This window comes from Anolis sagrei, chromosome 3 (assembly GCF_037176765.1).
Source record: "Anolis sagrei isolate rAnoSag1 chromosome 3, rAnoSag1.mat, whole genome shotgun sequence".
Classification (NCBI taxonomy): Eukaryota; Metazoa; Chordata; class Lepidosauria; order Squamata; family Dactyloidae; genus Anolis; species Anolis sagrei.
The window spans coordinates 274,246,134-274,268,802 of record NC_090023.1 but is presented as its reverse complement, the minus strand read 5'-3'; the positions used below and the strand labels follow the sequence as shown (position 1 = coordinate 274,268,802).

The 22,669-nt window shown below is 51.6% G+C and overlaps 1 protein-coding gene across 3 annotated transcripts in view; it reads left to right on the top strand.

The window, feature by feature from the left end:
• ACAP2 (ArfGAP with coiled-coil, ankyrin repeat and PH domains 2) overlaps positions 1-22,669 on the top strand; it is a 28,869-nt gene continuing 6,200 nt past the window's right edge. For 2 of the 3 annotated variants that reach the window (XR_009630988.2, XM_060767198.2), the window contains exons 1-17: positions 1-154; positions 7,610-7,667; positions 7,943-8,062; positions 8,710-8,763; positions 10,901-10,959; positions 11,475-11,658; positions 11,770-11,814; positions 12,973-13,068; positions 13,704-13,778; positions 14,622-14,734; positions 19,016-19,067; positions 19,234-19,334; positions 19,756-19,861; positions 20,252-20,457; positions 20,575-20,644; positions 20,923-21,017; positions 22,232-22,443. Coding sequence is in view for 2 of the 3 variants with exons in the window: in XM_060767198.2 (XP_060623181.2) it covers positions 102-154; positions 7,610-7,667; positions 7,943-8,062; positions 8,710-8,763; positions 10,901-10,959; positions 11,475-11,658; positions 11,770-11,814; positions 12,973-13,068; positions 13,704-13,778; positions 14,622-14,734; positions 19,016-19,067; positions 19,234-19,334; positions 19,756-19,861; positions 20,252-20,457; positions 20,575-20,644; positions 20,923-21,017; positions 22,232-22,443 (1,699 nt within the window). In the remaining variant the exon portion in view is untranslated. The remainder of the gene's footprint in view (positions 155-7,609; positions 7,668-7,942; positions 8,063-8,709; positions 8,764-10,900; positions 10,960-11,474; positions 11,659-11,769; positions 11,815-12,972; positions 13,069-13,703; positions 13,779-14,621; positions 14,735-19,015; positions 19,068-19,233; positions 19,335-19,755; positions 19,862-20,251; positions 20,458-20,574; positions 20,645-20,922; positions 21,018-22,231; positions 22,444-22,669) is intronic. The other variant, XM_060767199.2, reaches the window with a different exon arrangement.

Sequence of the window (22,669 nt, the reverse complement as noted above, 5' to 3'; positions counted from 1 at the left end):
GGGAAGAGGAAGTGGGCAGGCAAGCCCCGCCCCTCGGCTTCTCCCGCCCGCTCGCTCCCCCCGGAAAAGCGGAAAGAGAGGAAGGCAGGAAGGCGGCCGGGATGCGGGTCGCCGTGGACTTCGAGGAGGGCCTCAAGGACTCCCCGCGGTTCAGGTGAGAGCAGCCCCCTGCAGCAGCAGAACTTCTCTCCAGGCTGCCAGCCAATACAAGGGTTGTGTTTTCCTCTCAGGAGAGACTTAAACTCCAAGTCGCTTCTGGTGTGAGAGGACTGGCCGACTGCAAGGACGTGGCCCGGATCCTGTGTTACCATTCTGTGGGAGGCTCCTCTCAGAATACAGAATACCTGCTTTGAACTGGGTTATTAGAGGAGTCTACACCAGGCCTGGACCAACTTGGGCCTTCCTCCCTTCCTCCAAGTGTTTTGGACTCCAACTCCCAGCATTCCTCACGGTTTCAGGCTCTTTCCTTTCCCCCCTCAACCAGGAAAGGGAAAAGGAAAGGGCCTGAGGCTGCGAGGAGTGCTGGGAGTTGGAGTCCAAAACATCTGGAGGGAAGGCTGAAGTGGACCCATAATAATAGTGATGATGATGATGATGATGTATGGATTGTCAAGGAGCCCCCAATGGCGCAGTGGGTTAAAGCACTGAGCTGCTGAGCTTGTTGATCGAAAGGTTTGATTCCAGGGAGCGGCGTGAGCTTCCGCTGTCAGCCCTAGCTTCTGCCAACCTAGCAGTTCGAAAACATGCAAATGTGAGTAGATTATTATTATTATTATTATTAAACTTTATTTGTACCCCGCTAGCATCTCCCGAAGGATTCGATGCGGCTTACACAGGCCGAGGCCTCAACAACACAACATAACAATACTCTCTAAGCAAATCAAACAATTAAAAACAGAATAAAGCAAAGTAAACAACAGGCACAATCAATAGGTACCGCTCCAGCGGGAAGGTAACTGCGCTCCATGCAGTCATGCCAGTGGCCACATGACCTTGGAGGTGTCTATGGACAACGCCGGCTCATCGGCTTAGAAATGGAGATGAGCACCACACCCCAGAGTCAGACATGACTGGACTTAATGTCAGGGGAAAACCTTTTCCTTTACTATGGATTGTCAATATTGCAAATCCAGGCGACAGCAGGATTAACAAGAAACAACTGGAAAATATAACATAATAATAATAATACTTTATTTATACCCTGCTACCATCTCCCCAGGGGAATCAGTGCGGCTTACATGAGGCTGAGCCCAAAATACAACAATACAAGCAATAATAACAACAAAACAGCAATTTAAAAATAATAAAACAATAACATAAGCATTATCAATAGGACAACACACTTTAAAATCTATGGGTAGGTCAAATATAATTAAAATTAAAAATAATGCTGGACATGGGTGAAAAGTGATGGGCAGTTTGTGGAAACATACAAGCAGACCTAAACAATATAAAGTGTCCTTTGGAGGACAAAGTGCTATGGGATCATTATATAATATAATATATTTATAATATAATATAATACTATAATAAAACTTTATTTATACTCTGCTCCATCTCCCCAATGGGGACTCGGGGCGGCTAACATAAGACCACACCCATCAATAGAATGATAATAATAATAATATAAATTTTATTTATACCCTGCCACCATCTCCCCAATGGGGACTCGGGGCGGCTTACGTAAGACCAGACCCATCAATAGAATGATAATAATAATAATAATATAAATTTTATTTATACCCTGCCACCATCTCCCCAATGGGGACTCGGGGCGGCTTACATAAGACCACACCCATCAATAGAATGATAATAATAATAATATAAATTTTATTTATACCCTGCCACCATCTCCCCAATGGGGACTCGGGGAGGCTTACGTAAGACCACACCCATCAATAGAATGATAATAATAATATAAATTTTATTTATACCCTGCCATCTCCCCAATGGGGACTTGGAGCGTTACATGAGGCCAAGCCCAAACAGCACATTACAATAAAATAAAACCGAAAATGCAAACAATAAACAACATAATTACATAAAACATATGAAAACATAGCAATATAAAATAACAATAGGCACAATCACAATGACAATGGGCGGGCTACATGTAATGATTAAAGAGAGACTGATTAAAACTAATTAAAACTCAGGCGAGATAAGAGAGAGACAGATTATTTGCGGAGGAGGACTCATTATAGTGCGGGTTGTGGAATCAGGCTTACACAAAAACATAAAATGCAAAAACCAATATAATAGATAACACAGCAATATAACATCAAAACACAAGGAATTTCACTGGGCAGGGCCAATTCAAGAAAAGCTGATAAGATATGAGGGTTTAAAGATCGAACTGCAAAGACTCTGGCACAACCCAGTAAAGGTAGTCCCAGTGATGATCGACACACTGGGTGCAGTCCCTCAAGACCCTGGCCTGCACTTAAACACAATCGGCGCTGATACATCACACAGTCCTAGACACTTGGGAAGGGTCCGGCGTGTGATCCAATACAACATCCAGCAGAGTGTCTGCTGTGGACTCATCTTGCTGTGTTTCAAATAATAATAATAATCTTTATTTATAACCCGCTGCCATCTCCACAAAGGGGACTTGGGGTGGCTAACATGAGGCGAAGCCCAAAATAATACAACATAATTAGACCCATGCCTGGTCAATGCTGCCAGATCTTCCAGGAACTTCATTGCCAAACTAGAGCAAAAGGGGCTTCTGCAGAATGTCCCTCCCTCCCTCCTTCAAGAATAAAAGCTTCTACAGTTTAATCGTCTTTCTCCATGTTTTTATGATAGAACCAATTAGGAAATGATACTTACAAACTAGGGACAAACATTGTTTAATACAGTGTAATATATTATGATGATATGATACAACTGTAATCCAATAATATAAATATAATATATTATAATGTAGTGTAACATGCTGCAGGATGTCCCTTCTGCAGGAACAAAGTTTTTGCAATTTAATAAGCCTTTCCCTGTGAATCTTTTAATAATGTTTGTATTTAATTCTGTTTTAATATTTGTATATTTTAAATGCTGTGCTAAAGTTTTTATGTTAAGCCGTTTTGAGTCCCCTTTCAGGGCAGATAAAGTGGGGCATAAATAAATATAATCATAACAATTCCCCATGTTTTGATGATAGAACCAATTAGGAAATGTCATTTATAACCCAGGAACAAAATTGTGTTACTGGGTTGTTGTGCATTTTCCAAGCTGTTTGGCCATGTTCCAGAAGCATTCTCTCCTGATGTTTTGCCTGCATCTATGGCAGGCATCCTCAGAGGTTCACAACTGAGGATGCTTGCTATAGATGCAGGCGAAATGTCAGGAGAGAATGCTTCTGGAACATGGCCAAACAGCTCGGAAAACGCACAACAACCCAATAATTCCAGCTATGAAAGCCTTCAACAAAAAGTTGTTTTACATCGTGTAAGATATTATCATAATAGAATAGGATAGAATAATACAATTATAATATAGTTATATAATCATAATACAGTAATATAGTATAACGTGCTGCGGGATGTCCCTTCCTCAAGGACAAAGTTTTTGCAGTTTAATCAACTTTTCCCAGCTTTTATGATAGAATCAATTAGGTAATGACATTTATAACCCAGGAGTAAACATCATGTGACAGAGTGTAATTAGGGTCCCGAGGCCCCTCCCTCCTGGCAACAAGCCAGTCCAGCCCTCCTCCCTTTTTGCTTTGTTTTGATGTTTCTTGGGGAGGCCCCCTCCGTCCCCATTGGTGCCCAGGATCCTCGGAAGCTGCCCGCCTGGCCTTTTGGAGGGGCCGGGTGCCAAGGGTGGGGCACCCGAACCAATGGCTTAAATGTGACACAGCTGCTTCTGCCTCTGGGACTTGGGAGGATGTTGCCTTTTGGCCACCCGAGCGGAGGCAAGCGCCCTTCCTGCTTTGTGGTGAGCTTGGGTTTCCTAGATGAGTCACTTCATGCGCCTTGAGAGGGAAGGGACACCGAGGAGGGTCACCATCGGCGTCTTTGGCGTGAGCCCTGCAGTTCCTTGTGCTGCTTTCTGCAAGGAGACCAGGTCCCACTGCACACAGTGGAGGGAGGAGATGCTGCAGCAGAGGGACCCCCCCCCAATATTTGAAAGAAGGAAATGAGGAAGGTGGGGGAACTAGGTCCCCTGACTGCCTGGCTGTGCCCCTGAGGTCTGGGCTGCAGACCCCAACCCTAACTCAATGCAAGAGACCTTTTGCTCCAGGCCAATGGAGACTCCACCTCAGACATCAGAAGAGCTGCAAGACCACCGAGAAGAAGCCACGAGAGTCAAGATGAAGATCCACCCAGAGGAAAAGTGTTCCTGCCAGACATCAAGGGAACCACTGACCGCAGAGGGAAGCTGATGAAGAAACACAACATACAAACTATCTACAAACCCACCAAGAAAATCCAACAAATGCTACGTTCAGCAAAGGACAAGAGGGATCCTCTCACCTCTGCAGGAGTCTACCATTGTATACCATGCAGCTGTGGACAAGTCTCCAGAGGGACCACCAAATGCAGCGTTGCCCAGACACGCATCAAGGAACATGAAAGGCACGGCAGACTCCTTCAACCAGAGAAGTCAGCCATAGCAGAGCACCTGATGAACCAGCCTGGACACAGCATATCATTGGAGAACACAGAAATGCTGGACCACACCAACAACCACCATGTCAGACTACACAGAGAAGCCATTGAAATCCACAAGCAGGTGGACAATTTCAACAGAAAGGAAGAGACCATGAAAATGAACAAAATCTGGCTACCAGTATTAAAAAACTCTAAAATTATAACAGCTAAACAACAGAGAGGAAAAAACCAGGCACAGATTAACACCTCCCAGCAACAGATTTTCCCAGGCTCAGGCAGGCCTTCAAATGCTAATGAAGGTGACCAGCTAAACATTCACACCTAACTGCAGCAGGGAAGAGCTCCTTGCCCCACCCCAGCCATTCCACAGATATATAAACCCAGTTTTCCTACTTCCAACAGACCTCACTACCTCTGAGGATGCTTGCCATAGATGCAGGCGAAACGTCAGGAGAAATGCCTCTAGAACATGGCCATATAGCCCGAAAAAACCCACAAGAACCTACTTTTGCTCTTGGTTCAAGTTTTTGGCCTGGCCTCATTTTGCCTATTCTCTCCATTAAGGCCATCTTCTCGAAGCATCTCTTAGGTTGTCCAGTTCAACTGTCCACTAATTCTCAGGGCAAGCATACATAGAACAGGCATGGGCCAACTTTGGCCCTCCCTTCAGTGTTTTGGACTCCAACCCCCACCATTGTGGGAGTTTATTTATTTATCTGCTACATTTTTATACCGCCCCTCTCAGTCCGCAGGAGACTTGAGACAGTTCACAAGGCAACAATTCAATGCCAACAACATCATAAAAACATTTAAAAGCATTTACACATCAATTAAGACCTTAATACATTAGTAAAACCAAATCATTTCATCTCCAAGATAAAAACGTAATCCGATCTCATAGGCCGATTGTTCCATATTCCTATGTCGGTTACATTGCCTTTTCAAACGCCTGCTCGAACAGCCAGGTTTTGATTTTCTTTCGGAAAGTCAAAACGGAGAGAGCTGATCTAATGTTCCTAAGAAGGGCATTCCATAGCCAAGGGGCCACCACTGAGAAGGCCCTGTCTCTCGTCTCCGCCAAACGTATTTGTGACGGAGATGAAGTCGAGAGCAGGGCCTCCCCAGATGATTCTAACATCCTAGATGGTTCATAAGGGGAGTTGGAGTCCAAAGCACCTGGAGAGCCGAAGTTTTCCCATCCCTGCCATAGAATCACCTGAAGTACTTGGCACATTCCTACAGAGATTGTGTTTCCTTGGGCGCAGCAAAGTGAAACTGTGGTCATAAATTCTGAGCACGGTCCTGGATTCCTTGTGACTGTCATCATAGCCTTGCCTTGCCTTTTGCTGTGCTGAGTGAATGGATGGGCTGAGTGTCTGATGCTGAAAGTGGCTGATGTGGAGGTGAATGTCACGGCTGCCTAGAGCCATGGCCAAAATCAGATGATGGTGTGCTGCTTTCATATCTCGATTCTACACAATTCTCTCATTTTGTGAGTCCAAAATCATTGCTTCATAATCATGTTGAAATCCCTGATGGGATGCTGTGTAGTTGACAGGAGTGAACACAAACCAGGGAATTCATATGACAAGGAAAGAGATTCCACCTAAATGTTGCTACAATAAGAGCTGTTTCATCGTGGCCTATGGACCACCTCAGGGGATGAGGAGTTTCCTCCTTTGGGGGTCTTTAAACCTTGGTCAGATGGGCATTAGATAAAGTTATGTTTAAATATTTAAAGGAAGGGATACCAGATTGAAGACCAGATTGACAAGCTGGAATGCATCCAGAGGAGGGCGACTAAAATGATCAAGGGTCTGGAGAACAAGCCCTATGAGGAGAGGCTTAAGGAGCTGGTCATGTTTAGCCTGCAGAAGAGACGGCTGAGAGGAGATATGATGATAGCCATGTATAAATATGTGAGAGGAAGCCACAGGGAGGAGGGAGCAAGCGTGTTTTCTGCTTCCCTGGAGACTAGGATGCAATGGAACAATGGCTTCACACTACAGGAGAGGAGATTCCATCTGAACATGAGGAAGAACTTCCTGACTGTGAGAGCCGTTCAGCAGTGGAACTCTCTGCCCCAGGGGAGTGTGGTGGAGGCTCCTTCTTTGGAAGCTTTTAAGCAGAGGCTGGATGGCCATCTGTCAGGGGTGCTTTGAATGCAATATTCCTGTTTCTGGGCAGAATGGGGTTAGACTGAATGATGGCCCAGGAGGTCTCTTCCAACTCTAGGATTCTAGGATTCTATGATTCTTTTCTGCTGCTTAAGAGATTAGGACACAGAGCAGTGGGTCCGACCTGCAGGAAAAGAGATTCCATCTAAAAATTAGGAAGGACTGTTCAACGGCGGAATATCCTGCTTCAGAGGGTGATTGAGTCTCCTCCTTTGAAGGTTTTTTTAAAAGCCTGAATGGCCATCTGTCAGGAGTGCTTTGATTGTATGTTGTGTTTGGGTGGTAGGATCCTCCCTGGCAGGGTAGGTCTAGATCAGTGGTCCTCAAACTGTTTAAGCAGAGGGCCAGGTCACAGTCCCTCAAACTGTTGGAGGGCCGGATTAGAATCTGAAAAAAACATGAATGAATTCCTATGCACACAGCACATATCTTATTTGTAGTGCAAAAAACACTTAAAAACAATACAATAATTAAGAACAATTTTAACAAATATAAACTTAATAGTCTTTCAATGGGAAGTGTGGGCCTGCTTTTGGCTGACGAGACAGGATTGTTGTTGTTGTTGTTGTTGTGTGCTTTTAAGTCATTCAGACTTAGGTTGACCCTGAGCAAGGGCCGGGTAAATGACCTTGGAGGGCCGTATCTGGCCTCGGGTCCTTAGTTTGAAGACCCCTGTTCTAGATAGTCCTTGAGACCCCCTCCCACTCTGTGGTTCAGGGGTTCCGCCACTGTTCAAGGAGGGGAAATGCTTGCTGTGAGGGTGGAATGCAGAAGCGTCCGTGTTGTGGTATTTGACCATGTTTCACGTTGCAGGGCTGCGCTTGAGGATGTGGAAGGAGATGTGACGGAACTAGAACTGAAATTGGACAAGGTGAGCAAATGCAACGGCTGCTTTTTCAAGGGGTGGGGGTTGTCAGGGGTGGGGTGACACCATCGGCCTTGGGTGTCCTGCCCTGTCCCTCCCCACATCCAGTCTGGACAGCATGCAGCCACAGCCCAGTGAAGCCATGGCCTTGTGGGTTTCAGGGGTGGCCAGTCCAAGGGTCAGCAGGAGGGAGGGCCCGGCTGGAGACTCAAGGGGTCCGTGACTGACCTGTGGCCCTTGCCTTTTCTCTCTCTCTCTCTTTCCCTCTCTCCCTCTCCCAGTTAGTGAAGCTCTGCATCGCCATGATTGACACGGGGAAAGCCTTCTGCGCGGCCAACAAGCAGTTCACCCACGGCATTGTGGACCTGGCCCAGTACTCCAAGAACGATGCCCTGGTGGAGGTGGGGCCAAGAAGGGGAGGCGGGGGCTTGGGAGGCGGGGCTGGCTTACCAAAAACGGGGTCCCTGGATGTGAATGCAGGCCCCTCCTGGCCCAGATTGGTCCGAGCTTAACACTCTCCTCAGAAACAGGTGCAATGCAGGGCCTGCCTGCCTGCTGGGTCTCTTGAAGCCACTCCTGGGTCCATGTCACCCCCCTCCCAAAGCCTTGACCGTCCCCTGTTGGAATCTCCCTTCCAAAATTTCTCCAGCCAATAGCTGTTCTTAGAGGGGCACTTTGGCTCTTTTTCCCTCCTTGGCAGAAATTGCCCCTCCTCTCCTCCTCCTCCAAAAGGAGAAAGGGGAGTGGGCGTCTGCTCTCTTGGAGGCTTCTTTGTGGGGTGTCAATAGAGCGTCCTTGGCCAGTTTGTGCTTCTGTGAAGTGAAGACACCCCCCAGGCCCACAGAGCTGTTTCTCCAGCCTTTGGTTCTTCTTGCAAATGGTTCTGTGCTGCTTGGTGGTCTCTGGGAGGGGGGTCCAAAGAAGAGGGCAATGCAGGGCATGCTGCACCCCTCCCGGTGGGTTATCAGCCTTTAGCTGGTCCTTCTGCTCATCCGCCCTCTCAATGTCTCTCCCTCCTTTCCTCCCTCCCTCCCTCTCTTCCTTCCAGGGCAGCCTCACCAAGTTCTCAGACACCCTTCAAGAGATGATCAATTATCACACGGTGAGTTTGGGGATTGGCTTCACCTGGCCAGCATGTTGTGGATCCCAAATGGGAGACAATGAGGGTTCCCTCTGTTTCTGGGACACACCTGGACCCAATGAAGTGGAACGCCCACACAAAACAGCTTTGTAGTTTCCTGGGGAATATAGATATCTTTGTATGTGTGAGAGAGAGATCTGCTTTTCTCCGGCTTCCTGGAATGTGGGACGTGGCTTGGCACGGCGTTCCTGTTGCCTTGGCTGCCCATCTGGAAACTGCAGAGCTCCTTCTTTCGTGAGCTTCTTGCTTTCTAGCTTCCTCCTCAAGAAGGTTGCAAGCTTCTTAACGACACCCCCCCCCCCCCAAATTTCAGGCTTCCTTCCTGTGTCGCCTCTTCCCCCGCCCCCCAATCAAGGAGGCCCCCTGAGGAGGGGGGGGGTCGTCTTGGTGTAGCAATGGTGGCAGGCCCTTAAGTGGGAATGAGAAAAATCATTGATACATTTTATGAATTATATTTTTTATGTGTCATATTATGTATGGTTGCTGTTGTAAGTTTATGATGCTGTTCTAGTCTATATGTTTATGTTTTGTTTGTTTTATGTTCAGTACATGCAGTGCTTCTGTGAGCTGCCCTGGGTCCCTTTGGGGAGATGATGGCGGGGTATCAATAAAGTTTATTATTATTTATTATTGTTAATAATTATAATCATCATCATCTTTATTTATACCCTGCCACCATCTCTCCAACGGGGACTCGGAGCGGCTTACATGAGGCCAAGCCCAAAACAACAATTACAATAAAGAAAAACCAAGACACAACCAAAAACGCAAACAATAAATAATAACATCATACTTACATAAAACATATGGATACATAAGAATGTAAAAATTACAATAGGCACAGGCACAGTAACAATGGGCGGGCTATATGTAATGATTAAAAGACAAACTGATTAAAACTAATTAAAAACCCCGGCGAGATAAAAGAGAGAAGCAGATAATGTGCGGAGGGGGGCTCATGATGGCGGGGTTGTGGAATCAAGCTTTCATAGCATTATCGAGTAACAGAGTGAGAAGAGAGTACAAGGGCCATTCACTCCAACCCCATTCTGCCATGCAGGAAAAGCCCAATCAAAGCTCCCCTGCCAGATGGTCATCCAACCTTCAAGAAGAGTGCTGTGCTGTAAGGCTGCTGTGGGAGTATTGCCCATGAGGTCTCCCTCCTTCTGTTCAGGCAGCAGTGGGGAGCCCGAAGCCCCTTGTGGGGCATGAATTATGGCTCCCATAGTTCTTGGCCATCATGGTTGAGGCTTGTGGGGTTGACCTCCCAAGCCAAATGCACATCTGCCTCTGCACCACAACAGTAATAATACTAATAATAAATAATAAACTTTGTTTATAACCCGCCTTCATCTCCCTGAAGGGGACTCGGGGCGGCTAACATGCAGCTGAACCCCCCCCCCCCCCCCCAAATACAGCATAATTAAACACAAAGCAACAGAAAAATTACATCACAACAAAATCCATAAAATAACAAGATCGAATAAACAGTGCAAAATAACATAATAAAATTCAAATACAAAGGGCGGGGCAGATGCACGAGATATAAATGTTAAAACCCTGGGTGAGATAGGAATAGAAAAAGTGTAATTATGAAGGGGGGGGGGGACCAAGAAGGAGGAGCAGTGGGGTTTGACCTTTATTAGGAGAGGGGAAAGTGTATCATGAGGACAGCTGGAGATGGAGGCAAACAGGGGAGTGGAGTGGTCACTCTCCAAAAACACATTGGAAGAACCAAGTTTTTAGATCTTTCTTAAAGGCTTCTAGGATAGGGGCTTGCCTGATCTCACCAGGTAACGAGTTTCAAAGCCGGGGGGCCACAGCGGAGAAGGCTCTCTCTCTTGTTCCCACAAGTAGTGCTGCCTTCTTGCTAAACGAGGGTTGAAGTTTTGGAAGAGCGCCAGGAATCTTGTTTTGCATCCTGCAAGGGGGCTGGGGTGGGGCAGAAGGGTGGTGGCCCCTCTCCGAGGCGCTCTTTTGTGGCCTCCTGAGCGAGGGAGACTTGCCTGGGGCCCTGAGGAGGGCCAGAGGGGCTCTGAAGCTGAGGGGATTGGGGGAGAGGGTTCTCTGTTTGAACCAGGCTCTTTCCCCATTTCAGATTCTGTTGGACCAGACCCAGAGGTCCATTAGAGCCCAGCTGCAGATGTTCGTGAAAGAGTAAGTTGTGGGGCCTGCCACCCTCCCTCTGCTGTACTGAGTAAAAGGCTGAGGAGGAGGGCTGGGACAGGCCCTTGGGGTCAAGATTCCTGATCCCCTTGCCTTTTGGGGGGGGGGGGGGGGTTGTGAGATCTGCTGTGTTCTGGGTCTCCTTTCCTGGAAGGGAGCAGGTGGTTTGGCTGCAAGACGTGGGTCTTGGAGCCCAGGGGTTGCCTTTGGCCCGTGTTCTGCCCACTGAGTTGAGAGGCAACAGCCCCTTCATAGCCATTCTCTTAACCCGCACCAGAAATAAACGCCGTCCTGCATTTCTTTTGGAGCACATGCGTGTTCTTCCTCCCCAACACGACTCCCCCTAAAGGAAGGCACTTGGGCCTGTGGTAGAGCGTTGCAGGCAGAACTCCATTAGAAGGAGGCTTCCCAGCTTAAGTGCTTGGACGGTGCGGCTCCGCAGCGGGCGGAGAGCGGGGGGGGGGGGGGTGGCCCCAGAGGGGTGACTGGCTTCCTTGGCGCTCTAGAGACATCAGGAAATTCAAAGAGGCCAAGAAGCAGTTTGAGAAGGTCAGCGAGGAGAAGGAGACCGCCCTGGCCAAGAACGCCCAGGCCCCTCGGAACAAGCAGCACGAGGTGGAGGAGGCCACGCACATCCTGACCGCCACACGCAAGTGCTTCCGCCACGTGGCCCTCGACTACGTCCTCCAGGTGAGTCCCCAGGAGGGGGGTGGATTGGGGTGGATTGGGGGTGCTGCTTTGGGGCTCCCCACGCCCCCCTCCAGGCCTCAGGACCTGAAGCAAGCCATCTCTGTCCCTCAGATTAATGTCCTTCAGTCCAAGAGGAGGTCCGAGATCCTGAAGTCGGTGAGTCTCTCTCTGGGGAGAAGCCACTTTGGTTCCTGACTACAGGTTTGTTTTGGAGGTGGGGGTGGGGGCTGTGGGGTCTGGGGCAATGGAGGCACAGGGCGCGATGCCTGTGTGCAGCCTGCCAGCAGAAATCCCATGGCCTTTGAGCCATCTCCTCTTTGGCCATTTCAGAATGAGTTATTTATTTATTTATTTATTTATTTGGTGCATTTGTTAACCGCCATTCTCAGCCCTTTAGGGCGACTCATGGCGGTGTACAACATACATAAAAAAGGCAATTTACAAAAGGCAATTACAGAACAATATATTAATAGTACAACAATTATAAAGTTACACTAAATAAAAAGTTGTGCATGAGTTGTGCTTTTAAGTAATCAGATCTAATTTGCCAAATAGTCACTGTTGAATGTTATTATGTTGAATGTTTTTATATTGTGTAAATGCTATCTTAAATTGTAAGTCACTCGGAGCACCTTGGTGGAGAGCGACTAATTAAGAAATGAAGTGAAGTTGCCAGGCTGTGGGCCCAGGGGACCTTGGTGGGCCTCCCCTCTCCCTTCCTCAGCCCTGCGGTACTGCCGTCGCTTGGCCTGAGCCTTGTGCTTGGCGTTGTTGCACTACTGCAGCAGCAGCTCCCTTCTCACCTTGTTGACTTTCCACCTCAGAGGGTTCCTTGTGGTCTTAACACGTGTCTTTGAGGCTTTGGGGGCCAGGCAGCAGCCTACATTGCAAGATTGTTGTGAGGAGAGAATGGGGGCAGGGGCAGTGTGTGCTTTCTTGTGCGTCCTGGATGTCAAATCTGGTGCAAAGGGGAAGTCATTGGAATTTTCTCAGGCCAACCTTCACGGCCTTTAAATGCCTTGCAGCCCTGGCTTCCTTTCTTGAGAGCTTGGCAGCCACAAACATTCTGGGGACCACCCCTCCCCATCACCCCCAGGCCAGGCTTCTTGCTTCCAAAACTAGAAGTGATTCTTGGAGTGCAGCTGGTTATTGCTGCAGACATCTCTGTGAGGGGTCTTCACGGATTTGCACTGCTGGAGGAGGGCTTCTTCTGTCAAATTGGCAGGGATGGTTGTGTGTAGCCAACTGGGGGGGGGCTGCTCCTGGTGGCCCCTCCCTTCCTTCACTCCCCCCTGTGGGTCTCTCTCTCCCCAGATGCTCTCCTTCATGTATGCCCACCTGGCCTTCTTCCATCAAGGCTACGACCTCTTCAGTGAACTCGGGCCCTACATGAAGGGTCTGGGGGCTCAGGTGAGGAGGCCCATGTACCGGGGGGTGGGCTGGCAGAGGAGGACCCAGGGAGGGGACAGATGGGGGGTCTCCCTGCCCTCGCTGCTCACATCCTGATTAAACCATTGGGTATCCTGGGCTTTGTCCCTGTTTGAGTGTGCCCAGGCAGTCACCTTTCAGTTGAGAAGTGGCCCCTGCCCCTTGCTTATCACTTGGGAGCCATTGCTAGGTGGTCCCAAGGAAATACGGCTCACGGGGAAGCCTGTGCACCTGGGGCCGAGCCAGTCCCCGTCAGAGGGCTGCAGGTTGGGAGTGTTCCCATGCGGAAGGGGAAAGGGCTTCTCCCAGGTGGCTCTCATGGCACAAACAGCACCTTTCCCTTTCCCAGGAGCACAGCTTGGGTGATGAGAGGTGGCTGGGCATCTCGGCCGCAATGAGTCATCCTTTCCCTGCCGGCTCCTCTGAGATGCAGCCTCATTGCTGCTTGCCTCTGGGCCGATCCTGGGAGGCAGAGTGCCAGGAGAGAGGCCGGCCCCTGTGTCCCTGCAGGCCTTGCTTGGGCCAGGGCTGTGAGGGAGGGGGTGGCATTTTAGGGGGTGTGGGCAGCCCCTTCCCCCCTCTCCTCCTCTGAACAGGTCTTGTCTCCCCCTCCTCAGCTGGAGCGCCTTGCCATCGATGCTGCAAAGGAGAAGAAGGAGATGGAGCAGAAGCACTCCACCATTCAGCAGAAGGTACTGACTGGGAGACCAGATGCCCAATGCCCACTTTTCATGTGGCCCTTGCTTTGGAATCAGGGCCAGACAGGGCTGAGGATGCCCTCTGCCCTGGTCAGCAGGGGCATCTCCCTGGCAAGGTCTCCCGTTGCTCAGAGGGGAGGCCCTTCCTCCACTGTGGCCCTTGGGAAGGAGAGGACAAGCAGGCCCCTGTTGAATGCCTGCAGGAGCCATTCCTCCTGGGTTACTGCCATGTGAAGCTGCAGAGCCATGGGCCGCCTGCCAAGTGCAGTTGCAGGAGCCTCTCCTCTGATGGCCAGCCAGGCGTCCGCCTTGTAGCCAGCTCTCCTGTCCCTGGTACAAAGTGGCAACAGAATGGGTTCCTGCACTCACCGTGTTGAAATTTGGAAGGGGAAAGAGCCCTGGAAGGAAATCTCGGGCAGCCTTGCAGCCAGAGACACATAGTGTTGCCTGGTCCAGACAGAATGGGGAGTTTGGCCCCTCTGTGGCCTCAGAGTCTTCCGCCCTGGCAGAGTGGCTGCCTGTCCACCAAAGAGCAGCCTGAAAGCTGTCCCTTCTGTACATTTCCCAATCCCTCATGGCATTCTTATTGCAGTGCGCCAGGGAGAAACAGGGATCCTTCCCAACCACCTATTTGCAGTTCAGAAGCCAACGAGCCATAGGGGCAGCTCTGTGGCAAGGCTGACCCCTCGTCCGTGGCTGCCCTAGAGAGTCTGTGGCGCTCTGGCTGGCCTCACGGACCGGGGAGAGGTGGGCTGTGTGTGCCATTCAGCGCAGCTCCCTTTGCCCCTGGCTGTCCTGAACGAGGCCTCCCTCCCTCCCTCCCTCTGCCTCCACCAGGACTTCTCCAGCGATGAAGCCAAGCTGGAGTACAACGTGGACGTGGCCAGGGGCATCGTCATGGAGGGATATCTCTTCAAGCGTGCCAGCAATGCCTTCAAGACTTGGAACAGGTAGGGATGGTCCCTGAGACACACACCCTGGGCTCAGGGGGATAGAAGGGGGCTGCTCCCCCCACTTTGGGATCGGGCCCAGAGGCAGCCCCCCTGTCGCCAGGCCAGACCGTGCAGGTGCCACCCATTTGCCTCCTCGGGAAGAGCCTTGGGGTGTGCTTCTTCTGTCCCTGATGCTGCTGCTGCTTTGATGGCTAACAAGAATGGATGTGGGGGGAGAGGTGCTGCACAGAGAAGCCTCCATCAGAGGCCGTGGCCGTCCTGCCTTAAGCGTTGGGTGGCAGCGGAGGCTACACCAGCTTGGGGGCGGGGTAAGGTCACTTTCAGAGGAACCCCAGAGGACAGGAGAGCGGTGGGAACCAAGCACCAATGAGCATGTTTTTGTCTTCCTCCCTGGTCACTGACCCTTAAGGCAGGGCATCTCAGCTGCTCAGAATAGGGAGCCAACCTGTTCACCACCTGGGTGGGGGTGGCCCTGCCTCTGTGTTCCTGAACCCCTGATTGCAAGGTCCACCATCTCCACACCTGTAGCCTTTAGAGGAGCACTGATCCTGAGACTCAGGGGGTTTCCAGGGAGGGGAACACTGGGGGGCTCTTGCAGGTTGGATATTGCTGTTGCAACCCCTCCGTGGCGCACGTCCTGCTTCTTTGTCCTTCTGTGGCCATTCTGATGGAACCGCAGTGGGTGAGAGGACCCCCTTTGGCCCCTGCACCCATTGAGCTTGGCCCTCCTCGGCTGCCTGCCCACGCTTGCTCTCTTCGCCTGGGTGACTCCTCCTTATGGTTTACTTCCTCCCTCTCCTCACTTCCTCTTCCGTTCTAACCCTTCCCCGTTTTCTCCATGGCAGGAAAAAGCCCGATGGCATCAGGTACCGCTCTGCTTCGGCTCCCTCCCTCTTTCCTTCCTTTTGCACACTCTTCTTTGGGCAGGCGGGCAGGAAGGTGCCTCTTGACCACCCCCCACCCCCCGTGCTTCCACTCCCCCTGCGAATATACGCTGTGGGTGGCCTTGGGTGCCTCACTCCCACTTGGGCACTTGGTGCTTCTGTCTGGGGCTCACTGGGGAAGCCACTATTATCTGGAAGGGCGCAGGGTGAGCCTTCTGGAAAGCCCCCTTCCTCCTCCCACCCCCTCCCATTGGAACTGGGCTCAGTGACCCCTTGCCAGGGGACCCACACATGCTGGGGCTCCCGAGCGCTGCCTCTGGCACCTTGCCTGGCCGCCCTGCCTTCCCCTGCCTCCTCCTCCTCTTGCCCTCCTTCCTGCTTCAGGCCCAGTGAAGAGCCGCTTCTCCTCTCATGGCTGGGCCCCAGTTAGCTTTGATGGCCGGCGGGCGCCCTCTTGCCTCGCACCCAGCGCAGAGGGAGCCTTTTCACAAAGCAGCAGCAGCCGCAGCCTCTGGCTTGAGAGTGGGCCCGCCACTAACAGCGCGAGGCGTGTGCCTTTCTGCCGTGAAATGATGCGTGTTGTGTGTGGTCCTCGTTGATAGTCTTTCTCCAAAGCAGCAGCCTGTAGGAATCTTTGCTCTCAGGAGCAGAGTTGAATGCAGCCTATCTCGCTATAGCAGTGGTACCCATCCTTCCTAATGCCGTGACCCCTTAATACAGTTCCTTCCTGTTGTGGTGGCCCCCAACCATAACATTTTTGTTGCTACCTCATAACTGTGATTTGGCTCCTGTTATGAATCACAATGTAAATATCTGATATGCAGGATGTATTTTCATTGTTACAAATTGAGCATAATTAATTTATCGTGTCAGGCAACCAAACAGTTGTATTGCATTTTTTGACAGAACAAACAAACAAACATACAAAAGACACAGAGTTTGCAAGCTTGGTAGTGGATTAAATGTCCTTTGACCAGTATCTGGCCCCTTGGAGTGCCTCTGGTGTTGCTGCAAGAAGGTCCTCCCTTGTGCATCATGTGGCAGGGCTCGGGGTGCATTGCAGCAGGTGGTCAGTGGTTGGCTCTTCTCCACACTCGCATGTCGAGGATTCCACTTTGTGGCCCCATTTCTTGAGGTTGGCTCTGCATCTCGTGGTGCCAGAGCGCAGTCTGTTCAGCGCCTTCCAAGTTTCCCAGTGTTCTGTGTGCCCAGGGGGGAGTCTTTCACTGATTGAGGTTCTGGGTTTGAGCCTGCCACTTTTGGACTCTCGCTTACTGGGGTGTTCCAGCGAGTGTCTCTGTAGATCTTAGAAAACTATTTCTTGATTTAAGTCGTTGACATGCTGGCTGATACCCAAACGGGATGAGCTGGAGATGTCACTGCCTTGGTCCTTTCACTATTGGCTGCTACCTCCCGGCAGATGTCAGTTGGTGCAATACCGGCTAAGCAGTGTAATTTCTCCAGTGGTGTAGGGCGCAGACATCCGTGATAATGCGGCATGTCTCATTCAGAGCCACATCCACTGTTTTAGCGTGGTGAGATGTCTTCTACATGGGGCATGCGTACTCAGCAGCAGAGTAGCATAGCGCAAGGGTAGATGTCTTCACTGTGTCTGGTTGTGATCTATGTAATTATAGATGGCTGGAGTTACACTTAAGAAACGTACCCATTCTGGCTTACATACAAATTCAGCTTAAGAACAAAGCTCCAGAATCTCTCTTGTGTGTAACTTGGGGACTGCTGGTATATGCTTTAGAGGAGAGATGAGTTTGCAAAGGCTTGAAGAGGGATGTGGGTGAGAAGCTCTCTTCATTAGGGGGAGGCTGCTCTGATGTGACTTCAAAGCAAACCTGGCTTGTGGAAATCTTAGGCCAAAACCATCAGGGTTTTCTCAGCCCGATTGTGTTGTCACCATTGCCTTCCTCTGAGGCTGAGAAAATAAAGAGAGGAGAGAAGGGAGGAGAAAGAGGGGGAAAGAGAAAAGGAAGGAGAGAGGGTCACAAGGGAAAGAGGAAAAGAGAGGAAGAAAGAAAGAAGGAAAGATAAGAAAGAGGCGCCTTTGCCCGTGACGCCTCTTCACCCCACGCCACTAGAGGAAGAGCAAGAAGAGGAGCCTCTTTTTGTACCCAAAGGAGGTGAAGCAGCGACCCCCCGTAAACGGCCATTCAACCCCCAAAGGGGTCGCGACCCACAGGTTGAGAACCCCTGAACTGTAGGGCCCTAAGCCTATGGTAGGAAACAGGAGAGAAAATGCCTAGGATGTTCTGGTAAGGCTCACAAAGAGTATTAGGTCTCAGGTTTTAAAAAGGAGATGGATCTCAAGCAGAACACCTTGAGATGGGGGAAACAGGACACCATTTGTCCCCATGTGCTCTCTAGACAAATGCCTGCTGCTCTCTCGGTTCGGACATCAGCTCTGCAGGGAAGCAGAGAGGGAGGGGCCCCCATTTATTTATTTGTTTATTTACAACATTTAAATACTGCCCTTCTCACCCCAAAGGGGACTCAGAGCGGCTTACAAGATATATAAACATACAATATATTATATTATTAGCACAGTACAGTATCAGTATTACATATTATTATATTGTACTATCCCAAGGGAGGTGTGGTGCTCCAGAGGACTCGCCTCTTACTGCCCTCTCCCCAAAGAGTGCTGCTGATGGTGGTGGGGGGTGGGGAGGAGTGGGCTTTTGAGAGCCCCATGAGGTTTGCCGGTAGGTGGACTGGGGGGGGGGGGGGGGGCTTCTCCTGCCTCCAGGCCCTGGGGGAGGGGGTTCTCCAGCAAGCATTGAGCCCCAGAGCATCCATGGACCGAAAACCCCTTTTCCGAGGGGCTTGTGAGTTTTCTACATGGCATTTTGGAGGCACGTGGGTGTGTTTGTGCATGGGGGGTGGGGGGTGGCTGGACCTTCATGGCTGAGTTCTCCCTCCTTGTTGGGAGCCAGGCCAAGGCATCTCTTCTGCAAAGGAGTGCATTGCCCATGGGGCTGCCTGGGCGCTTCCCACTCCAGACTGGCCCCAATACTTGGCTGCCTGGTGCCCTCTCTGCTGCCAGAGATCCAGAGGGTTGCTCTCCCTCCCTGCCTTCTTTAGAGGAGCCCTCCATTGCATTTGGAGGCAAGGGAGCCAGCCTCTCTTCCCTGGGTCAGGAATTGTGCCAGTGATGGAGGGGGTTATGGTCCACACCACCCCCCACCCCAAGTATGGTAGAGAACTTCTTTGAGGAACCCTGTGGGATTCCTCCTCGTGCTGGGAAGAGGCTCAACAGGAGCCGGGCTGGGGGAGCCCCCCAAGGGATCCCTCCAAAACATCTCGGAGGGGTCCTTGCAGCCTGTTTGCTGACTGACCGCCTTGTCCATTCCTTGTGTGCCCTTTTTTGCTCCTTGTGCAGGCGCTGGTTCTCCATCCAAAACAACCAGCTGGTCTACCAGAAGAAGTTTAAGGTCAGTGATGAAAGACTCTTCTGGCAGCATCCCTCCCTCCCACCTCCTCTTCATTTAGGGGGTGGTCGAGAGGTAAAGCCAAGGATTGTGGGAGTGGGGGTCCCACGCTTGCAGCCCCGCACCCACCTCTTCCATCCATCCATCCATCCTCGCCTTCTCCCCTCAGGACAATCCCACTGTTGTGGTGGAAGACCTGCGGCTCTGCACCGTCAAGCACTGCGAGGACATTGAACGCCGCTTCTGCTTCGAGGTGGTCTCTCCCACCAAGTGAGGACAGAGCGGGCAGGAGGGGGGGTCTTTCTTCTGGTGGTTGTGGGCCCACCTCCTGGTCCCAGGTGCTGCATCTCGGGCCAAGGGGGGGGGGGTTTGGGGGAGGGGCGCTGGGGGTCTGCTTGTGGGGTGCTGCCTTGTGGTGAGGCTTCCTTTCCCGGTGGCACAGCAGCTGGCCTCCCCCCCCCCCCCCCCCCCTCAAGCCTGGCTTCCAAATGTGAAATGGAGAGTTGGCCCACAGCCAGGAGCTTGGCCCAGGTCCTGCTTTGGAGACAGGCTGAATGAAATATGAGAATGCCGGTGTTCGAAAGAGCTCCACAGACCCTTTTGTCTTAGTTTGTGTGGGAAAACAGCAATCCAATCTCAGGGTGGGTCTGTACCCCTGAACTGGGCCCCATCAGGCACTCTCCCTTGGCAGGAGCTGCATCCTCCAGGCAGACTCGGAGAAGCTGCGCCAAGCCTGGATCAAGGCCGTGCAGACCAGTATCGCCACCGCTTACCGGGAGAAAGGGGAAGAGACCGAGGTGAGTGCGGGGGGGGGGGGTGTCTTTGTGGGGAAGGCAGGGAGGGGGCTTCTCTCAACTCAGGCAGGGTCTCCAGCCTGGTCCTCTTCAGGTGGTGGTGGGGAGCGGGGTAAGAGCAGCCAATGGGCTGGTCAGCCCCCAAAGGCCTGAGGTCTCTCTTGCCAGTTTGGCCTCCTTTGGTGTGGAATGGCCTTTCCTGAAGGGGCGGGTGAGTGGCAGGCAGGGAGCCCTTGCTGGGACATGCTGGGCAAAGCAAAGGCCTTGACAAGAGGAAGTGGCCAAAGAGGCCTGGGCCCAGCAGGTGTGCTGAAGGCAGGGCTTGTCCACCTTCCACACGCACCTGCGGGCCGCCATTGATGGTGCCCCGTGCCCTCGTTCTTCTTTCGCAAGGGGGAGAGGAAGCTGGCCCCTTTGGCAGGGAGCCCTGAGCCTGGCGCAGAGTCCAAGGAGAAGCTGCTGAAAGGGGAGAGCTCCCTCCAGAGGGTCCAGAGCATTGCGGGCAATGCGCTCTGCTGCGACTGCGGCCTGGCGGACCCGCGGTGGGCCAGCATCAACCTGGGCATCACCCTCTGCATCGAGTGCTCCGGCATCCACAGGTGGGTGGGTCCTCCCCCGGGAGTGGGAGGAGGCTGGCTGCTTCTTGCTCAAGGCTTTGCCCCCTTCCCCACCTCCCACCTCACTCACGGGTCCCTCTCCTCCCCATCTCTCGCCAGGAGCCTTGGCGTCCATTTCTCCAAAGTCAGGTCCCTGACGCTGGATTCATGGGAGCCGGAGCTCCTCAAGGTGGGACAAGGGGGTTGGGAAGGGCTGGGGCAGGGGGCGGGTGGACGGGCAGCTTCCCTGTGGGGCCCAAGGCTGCACTGACACCCCCTCTCTGGCATGGAAGGGGACACCGGTGGCTGTGAAGGAGGGGGAGTCCTGGCTCTGGTCCCTGGGCCCTTTGTCACTTTGTGTCAGGAGGGCTTGGGTGGTGTGCTTCATTTGTAATAGAAAGGGGGTGGGCTGCATAGCCCTTGGGGGCCCCTTCCAACTCCAGGGTTCCACGATTCTCTCCCTTGCAGCTGATGTGCGAATTGGGGAACGATGTCATAAACAGGATTTACGAAGCAAACCTCAAGGAATCCGCTGCCAAGAAGCCTCTGCCAGGAAGCGACAGGTAATGGCTCCCTTTTCTGTGCCAGGTGGTCCATCGCGGAGCCACGCGACTTCCAATCCACCCACTCACCCCATCCATGCACACTCCTCTCCTGAGAATGCCGCGCCTTTCCTTGGTGCCGCTTCCCATGTGAGCCTTCTCTGTGGAAACCTAGGCAGCCCGGGGCCTCGGCAAGAGGGCAGAGTGCCGGCCGGATCCCTAATACGTTTTGAAGGTGGAAGCCGGAGATGATAATAATAAGTAAATAAATAATCTTTATTTATACCCCGCCACCATCTCCCCGATGGGGACTCGGAGCGGCTTACATGGGTCCAAGCCTGGACAACATATTACAACAAAATAAAACCAGAGCATAAACAATAAACAACATCATCAAATTACATCAAGAAAAAATATATAAGCACAGTCATAAAATAACATTCCAATAGGCACAATCACAATAACAGTGGGTGAGCCACATTTACAGGATAAAACAATTCTAAGACTCTCATGAGATAAAAATAGGAGCAAGTTATCTGCAGGGAACTAGTAAAACATACCTCGTTGTGAAGCTAAACTTCCCATTTGGAGGTTGTGTACTCCAGTGGGAAGAGCGTTGAGGGGTGCATTGATGTCATATTGTGCACCTACTCGCCAAAGGCGCAGCGAAAGAGCTGGGTTTTAAGGTTCTTTTTGAACGTTCCTAGAGAAGATAATAATAATAAACCTTAATTTATACCCCGCTACCATCTCCCGGAGGACCCGGTGCGGCTTACAAGAGGCCGAGCCCAATACATCAATAAAAACAACACAGCAATACAGACAATAAATAACTCGTAAACAAAGCAATAAACAAAACAGTAACACATGACGCACTAAAACCTATGGCAGGTCCTATGGCATCTTGGACCACAGAGATAACTGTATTAGCTCATTAGTTTGGAATCTTAGTTTCTGCCTCTGGTACTTTACCAAGACATTTGCTTCAGCATTTGCCTGGGCAGCACAGAGGTCGTTTAAGGGCCGGGAAAGGAGTCGCTGTGCATCCATGGCAATGCACAATGTCAAATCACTCATTTTCATGCAGATAATAATAAAACTTTGTTTACAACCCACCCTCTCTGGGCAGAAGAGCCTGAGCCCCCACCCTCCCTCTCCCACTTGTTGCATGGGGCAGGGGCTTCTCAGCAGAGGCCCCAGTGTCTCAGGGGGCCTTTCTTTCCCTATGTGCCCAGGCAGGAGAAGGAGGAGTACATCCGGGCCAAATACGTGGCTAAGAGGTTCGTGGCCAGGCGCCCGGCTGCCCCTGCTGGACCAGGAGGGAGGCCTCCCCCGCGGCCCAGGCTAGAGGAGCCCCAACCGCAGAGCGCCCCTGAGGAGCCCCCGCCTGGCCCTGGGAAGGAGCAGCAGCAGCAGGAGGAGGAGGAAGGGGAGGCACACCTGAAAGGTACCCCCCTCCCTCCTCCCCACACACCTTGGGCTTTGGGGGAGAAAGGAGCCCCACCCACTGCCTTCTCCTTCTCTCTCTTTCTCTCTTCTTGTCTTTCTGCCTCTCTCTCTCTCTCTTGAGATGCCTGCTTGGAGGAAGGGCGCCTGAGGAGGAGCCTGGGGGTCTTTCCAGGGAATGGGAAGAGGCAGCGGCCAAGGCTCTGGACAGACAGGAGGCTGGGAAG